Source organism: Egretta garzetta, unplaced genomic scaffold, assembly GCF_000687185.1.
Source record: "Egretta garzetta isolate BGI_Z169 unplaced genomic scaffold, ASM68718v1 scaffold56, whole genome shotgun sequence".
Taxonomy (NCBI): domain Eukaryota; kingdom Metazoa; phylum Chordata; class Aves; order Pelecaniformes; family Ardeidae; genus Egretta; species Egretta garzetta.
Genome location: NW_009260182.1, coordinates 8702693 through 8710210, shown reverse-complemented (window position 1 = coordinate 8710210; position 7518 = coordinate 8702693). Strand labels below are relative to the sequence as shown.

Below are 7518 nucleotides of genomic sequence, written 5' to 3'. Positions count from 1 at the left end.
GTCGAGGCAGGTGACCCAGGTCAGAGCAATTTACCAATTCTTTTAACCCAGTCAAAGCATTTCTGAGGTTCAGTAAAATTTTGATAAACGTCATACTTTGGTTTTCATCTCAGCAGACTCAGTTACTTTCTGGTTGGGTCAGGGTTCAGGACAGTATGCCACGTAGGACCCAGTTTTCTGCGCAATCTGAGAAGTCTGTGCAGATGAGCTGAGTCCTGGCATTGGAATATTCCAGCGTCCCATGTTGAATTTTTGATACTTAGCCTGTCTTCTCCTCGGTTGGCTGCACTGCACCATTGTCTGGCCTTAGGAATAATGCATCAAGCTATTAATCCTTCATATATCAATGGTTCTTATCATACAGTATAACTTGTTTTCTCTTGCTAAACACTAGTTGAGAACTAAATCTTTTCTACTTCATAATATGAATAGTATTAATGCCATTTTACAGAAGCAGGTACAACAAAGTGAAGTAACAGGCGATATTTTATTTGTTGTTATTAAACTTCCCATAGTGTGCCACTTATATCACAGCAGTAAGTTGTTTTCTTGCTCTGAAAACCTTACTATCTTCTTACAACATTTCACAAGAGGCAGGATTATAAAAAGCTTTAAAAAAAGAAAGCAGGGTAAGGTCTTAGAATTGTATGGGCTCACAATTTGCACAATTCCTGTGTATTTCCCCACCATTGCCTTTGTAACTCAGTAGCAGAACTTTGTAAAAAGCGTACTGAAAAGCATCACTGTACACAATGAACACAAAAATGCTTGATCCTTCTTAGATATGAACCTTATTTGTTACTTACAAATAGATAAGTTGTATGTAAATTCAAGCACTGGAATGGGCTACCCAGGGATGTAGTTGAGTCCCTATCCCTGGAGGTGTTTAAAAGACTGTTAGATGAGGTACTGAGGGACATGGTTTAGTGGTGGAATGGCAGTGTCCGGTTAATGGTTGGACTTGATCTTAAAGGTCTTTTCCAATCTAGATGATGCTATGATCCCATGATTCTATTTCTGTTCTGTTACCCTCTGCTGGGACCAAAGAGACATAGTCCCCCCTTGGTTGCATTAAGGCCTCAAAATGACAAAAATGGCTCTTTCGACCATGCAGGCATAATTCCACCCAGCCTTGTGCCTTTGCTGTCAAAGGGAACTGGGAACAGTTGCTAGAGCACTTCTTAAAAACTAGCAGTATAATATCCTCTAGTGCCTTTGTGCACAGCTGCGTAAGCCCTGATGTCCACACAGAATGAAGTGGCGATAGATGCACCTTTCCTGTTATGGCTGTTTGTGCCAGCAGGATGCCCAGTGTGTGACTAAAGACAGGGATTACACATGGCATAGATGGCGGAACTTAGACATATTTTTTTTCTGTGTTTACTCTAAAGTTTATTTAGTTACCTAGGGAATTTTAGAGGTTGAAAAGCATGCACCTTGGGCTGGTATGTATGTAGACGGATAGGCAGCAGCTGGTTGGGAGCTTTGAGGATCTGCATTTTTGTAGTTAGATGTGTAGATGCAGTTTGGCAGCTTTTAGTGTTTAAATCCTTTAGTTTATTGATAACAGACTTCAGACTGGATAAACAGTACTTGATTCCAAACTCAACTCTTCTCTTAATCACTAGAGGAAGATACCCCTGTTTGTGTCTGTCGCTGGGTAAAGTCAGATCTGCTTGCTTTCCATATTTACTTGTGATCATGGATACAAACGGCAACATGAATTACAGTTAAACAAAGAGTCAGACCCCGCTGATATTTCTACCTGTTGCAGGAAGAACTGGGCCCTGATGCACAACGCACATGCAGAGCTCTCGCGGCAGGTCTCTGACATGCTGTAGGTGTTCTATCACAAAGTTTTCACTTAGAACTAGTGACAAAGACACGTTCATGGAAGTACAAATTCTAAAGGTAATTGTGTTTCCATTTACAACACTGGTGCTTGGAAAGTTGGATACTTACGATCATAAATCAGATAATCTTCTACGTTCATGTTTAGCAGAATACTCTTACGATAGCTTGACTGCATCTTAGTTAATTAAATGTTGGAATTATAACAAGTGCAGGAAACAGGCAGAATTACTCAAGGCTAATTGGATGAAATTGATCCTAAATACAAAAACACTACAAAGTTTAAGCAGTATTTAAGCCCTCAAATAATACAACACAGTTTTATAAATCAAGCTGATGAGGAGGAGTTACTGTATTTTGCACTACTCAGAATCACACAGTTGTATCAGCTCTGGTTTCAGCTACAGAAGCAAACTTCAAGCTGCATATAAGATAAAATTAGAGTCCTCTTGTTCTGTGTTTGCAATAGATTCAATGCCCTGTCTAGAAATGACATTGCATACAAACAAATCAAGAGAAACAACTTCTCATCATTCTGTGGCAAGTAACAAAGAAAAAAGAAAGCAGAAGCCCATTTGAAAGAAGCAAAAATGTCGTAATCGAGGAAGGTATAAAAGGTAATTGCATGTGATCTCTCTTACTGAGATACACAGGTTCTGCCCAGAATTGGAAGGGTGGCTGCATCAAAATGGCTTCTGCCTTAAGACTCTGCACGCAAGAATTCAAGTCCAAACTTGAAGTTTTGCCATCGGTTTCTGTGTACCCAGCCCATGGCAAGGGATTAACTCCCGTTTCTGTCAGCTGAGGATATGAGCTCCTATTTGTTGATAGCTCTTGCTACCTTATAGCATAAGGTTTTGCTCTTGTCTTCAAATACTGTCCAACATTCATATTGCCTTCCAGACCACAGCATGGGAAGAATTTTTTCCTCACCTGTTTACCAATTTGTCTAATCAGACAGCTTCCAGCTAAGGGATTTCTAGCTGCCTGCATAACTATACATTGAATAGCTTCAACTCAATGCAAACCCATTGACTACACTGAGTAACGACTGCTTATGATAGCATAAATTCAGGTTGCAAATTATCTCAGGTGGTCACCTAGTCCAGTCTTCTGCTAAGGTTAGTTTAACAACTCAGGACAGAATATGCTTCTGTATTTCTTTAGCATTCACCTTGTTGGTCTCCTTTGTACACTTGCTGCCTTTTTTTTTTTTTTTTTAATCCATTCCTCAGTACGGTCGTCTTGGGCATACCTACTTCTGGGTTTCTCAGTAGTCACTGAGCAATGTCTCTGGCTCCAGAGGTTAAAATGAGGTTATGGTTTGCAGTTTTTGTGAACAAAGACTAAAAACAGCATAGATGTAAAAAAGCATGACCCTCGCTAACAGAGCAATTGACAGTATTACCTATTTACATGTAGCTTGGCTTCGACCTGACCTAGATTCCACTTGTGTGTTTTCATTGACCTTCTACTGATTTGTTGGAATTTCAGCTCCATTTCTGTTGCTGATGCCAGCAAGTGGGACTGGTATCTGACATCTGGTTTTATTTATTTAAGGGAAACTGAAAGCCTCCATGCATAGCTTATTTCTTTGGGAGGAATACCCACTCTGAAAAGACATGGTTTCTACAAACATGTTTTCATGCCTGTTCTGACCTTCTGAATGAGATACTTTGCAATTAAAGTACCAAGGAGCTGCTGAAGCAGAAGTGACATCTTGCTACCAAGATGTGGAACAACTCCAGTAATCCAGCTGCCTTGTACCATCATGGCATGCAGTTTTAGCATTGCAGAGCTTTGTGACTGACAGCAGCGGAATTGCAAAGTCAACCAGAGTGATTTCCATGTAGATCTACAACTGGTTTGCATTTGCTTAAAAATAGTGCTCAGCACCATCTCAATGTGTTTTAAGAATTGAATCCACTGAGTAACATTTTCGTTTGCCACCATCCCTCAATAAGTAACTGTTGTCTTTACATACCAGGGTCATTGTTCCCCTGCTTGCAGAGGCAATGGCTATTCCCAAGCCTATATGACAGAGAGAGAACTTCCATATGAACATCCGCTTGTTTGATGTGGGCTAGATCTGTTGAAATATTACTGTTACCTAATGGGCTGGGAGATGGTACAGCACAAACATTTATATATTTACATATCTCTGTTCCACTGGTGTGTCAGCTGTGCATAAAAATCTTACTAATACTGAAAAACTGAGTCTTCTCTAATGCAACTTTTGGCAGCCTGCAGTGCCGAAACTGGAAGTCTGGGTTTCTGCTGCAGCTATGGTAGAGAAGTGAGCTTAGCTGAGGAAACCCACGTCAGTCTATGTGCAGCCACAGCTTAGTTACCAATCTGTTAGAGCAGCCACGTATACATCAGCCCAGTCTCCTCAGTGTCTGTACCATCTCAATGACATGAAAAACGTATGTACCATAGGAGCTACTGTATACATTTATGACCTTCCTTTGCCTGCTCTTCCAAAAATCAGGCAGTAATGGTTTCCTGTTCATGTCCCAGCTGTGGGCATCACCAGTTGTTTTTTATACCTACAGGTAGTAAGTGGTGTGTAGTTTCAGTGCACCCCTCTGAAATGTCTTCTACTAGCTAGATAGAATTATGTCTGCAGTTCAACACCAGTGAGCCCTTAGAGATTTCAGTCTGCATGGTGGACAAAGGCAAATGATCGTATTCTTCCATTGATGCAGTTACTGAGTTATGCTGGCAGCTCAGAATCAGTGACTTCACTTCTTTTTTGAAGTTGCTATTTAGGAAACCATAGATAACAGGGTTGACACAGGTGGAAGCCATAGCTACCAGGTGGCACAATGAGAAGATCAGATTGTGGTGGCAAGGGGAAATGATTTTGTAATTCCAGTCCACAATGGTGTTGAAAACATGCAGTGGTAGCCAGCAAACAGCAAAAGCAGCAACCATGGATGCTAACAAAATATTTATCCTTCTCAGCTGAACTGCTCGGTTGCTGTATTCACTCTTCTCAAACATGTCCTTTCTCTTCTGTAGACGTAAATAGATACGCAGGTAGCAAAGTATAATGAAGAACAGTGGGATGCAATATTGCAAGAGCAGTAAAGTGGTAGTGTAGATAAGTCTGTGTTGCTCAGAAGGCCACGAGTCGATGCATATGACCTTGTCAGTGGAAAAATTCATGATGTGTGAGAGCTGCTCATACAAATCATTAGACAAGATGGATGTGGTCAAGAAAGGCAGGGACATGAGACATGCTAAAGTCCAAATTACTCCAATTCCTAGATAGGCTTGGGAGATACTTGGCCTCCAGCCAGTCGGGTTTATGATGAGCTGGTGTCTTTCCAGAGCAATAAGGACAAGGGAAAGAATTGACACTGTCACAGATGTGCACTGAGTGAAAGAGGTCATTTTGCACATGACTTCCCCAAATATCCAGTAGTCCATCATGGTGTAAACAACGGTGAAAGGCAGGCAGACAAGACACATAAACATGTCTGAAATTATTAAGTTGGAAATTAGGATGTTGGTGACGTTGGCCTTTTCCTTCTGCCTGGCGATGACAGCAATCAGGCAGATGTTCCCCACAATGCCTAGGACAGTCTCCAAGCTGTAAGAGGTGGTCAGAAAGACAGTAAGGTCAGTGATGTTCCTGCACTGATTAGAAATGTGCGCAGGGAAGCTTCTGTTTGAGCTCCAGTTCTTAGTGTTCAGGGCAGGAAAGCCATCATTAATAGCCCTTGTCTTATTCATCCTGAACCCCAAAATATTTATCCAAGAAGGTGACAGTCAAACAGAATCTGGGTCTTCTGGAGCCAGCCTAAAAAGGATTTTATCTTGTCTGTTTGGCTGTGGAAGATCTGGGTATATCTGCAAAGGAAAGGAAAAAAGATTGCTTAGTTATGCTACAAGAAATTAGCCAAAAGGGTAAGGCGGGGGACAGCGAGACAGGGAAGCAAATGCCAGGGATTCTGCATATAGCCTGCAGCTCCCTTTTATATAGTTTATTAGATCATAAAATTGAACCCTTTGCTAAACTGTGGTATAGAAGTCTGTGCGACTCTATTGAATGATGACTGTGTTTAATTCTGTGTAATTCTGGTTTTACAAGGTTCTGATCCAAAACTGAGCAGAATACACATTGTGGGGTTGCATTTACCTTCAGCTGAGCTAAAAATCAACATGACAAGTAAGGTGTATTAGGTGCGTAAAGCCAACACTAAAATATCTTATGTGAGTTAATCTGTGAAATGCATTTGTGCAATGTGGCCATCACAGGGTTTAGCAGAAATATAGCCCAGTCTTCTGATTTTGGCTTTGAGTGAGTGATTTTGACAACCTCTACTAAGTTCATATAAGAAGCTTCTTATTTATTCTCCCTCAGCATTATTTTGCTTTTTTTTTAACCAAGAGAATTCAAGTCTTGTAATAGTGTGTGCTATCTCCTGGATACTGTTTCTTGCACAGGCAGACGGGTCTGCTTCTTAGCCACTGCTGCAAGCCCTCAGCTGGGATTTTCAATGGAACCCATGGAGTTAATTGGGGCTGCGCATTTTTGGAAATCTCAGCCATATGACTGCCTGGACTCTACCAGATGGCTCCTGGAGGCTGTTGTGATCTGCCATAGCAGAGCCTGCTTTATAATCCTGGCTCTGGAGTCTAGATCCTTTATGTTCAGGAATCAAAGAAAAAAAAATATCTGACTCTGCTGGGAGGTCTCCTCAGGCCAGAGGCAGTTATTTGCTGTACAAGGGCTTGTAAAGTGAAAAGTAAATAAATGCTTGGAGAACGACACTATTTACCCATTGCATGACCCTTTCCTTAACAATAAAATGCCATTCAAGTTGTGGGGTTGTGAAAAACTTCTGAGTTTCAGGAAAACAAGTGATCAAGATATGAATACATAAATAAAATGGTATAGACAGCTTATTGCTTTGAGTAGCATTTACTGCTGAGCAACTGTGTGCATAAAGGTAATGAGTACTGTACAAAAAAGCATCCACCGTGCTACAATTTTTTGTTTGCCTTGTCTTTCTCCTTATGAATTGGATTGCATGCTTCTTGAGATGTTGCCTCTCAGGAACTAACAAAAGCAATAGTGTAAGTAAGTAAAAAGGTATTTGGGGATGGTTGTTCTGCTTGACTATCAATAATTAGTACAGTCAATTCTTTTGTTGGTTTGCTAGGCCTGTTGATTTATCTCACTGTATCTATATCTGTCCATCTGTCATCTACCTGTACCTATTGTCTGAGACAGTCAAGACAGTCACATGAGTAAAATACAGTAACCTTTTCTCATTTCCTCAGTAGTTTAAATCTTCATTTAAAAGGGCAAAGGAAATTTTCCAAATTGTGGACACAGGTATAGCTCTTTCTGTTCACTCACTTTTGTGTTGCTACTCAATTTGTGTGAACAGATTAATTTATTTTCTGGAACTAAAAGAAGAGGTAATGATGTATGGATTGGTCTGAAAGGTTTGTCTTGCTGAAAAACACAGCCTTCTAAACTAACAAATGTCACTCAGGTTGTCTCAAAAAAAGGAAACCAACTACCACTAGTCAGCTTGAAAGCTTTGTCCTGGAGGGCTAACCTGTATTTCCTGGAAAAATTCCTCAAAGGAAAGGGAATTCTGCAGAGATGGGTCAGGGAAAAAAAATGAAACCCTCAGTGGGTTCCAA

The 7518-nt window shown here is 40.7% G+C and overlaps 1 protein-coding gene across 1 annotated transcript; it reads right to left on the bottom strand.

Moving 5' to 3' along the window:
* Positions 1–4458: 4458 nt before the first annotated feature.
* NPY4R2 (neuropeptide Y receptor Y4-2) lies at positions 4459–5592 on the bottom strand. The gene has a single exon (XM_009642046.1). The coding sequence runs from the start codon at positions 5590–5592 to the stop codon at positions 4459–4461; it is 1134 nt and encodes a 377-aa protein (XP_009640341.1).
* Positions 5593–7518: the final 1926 nt, after the last annotated feature.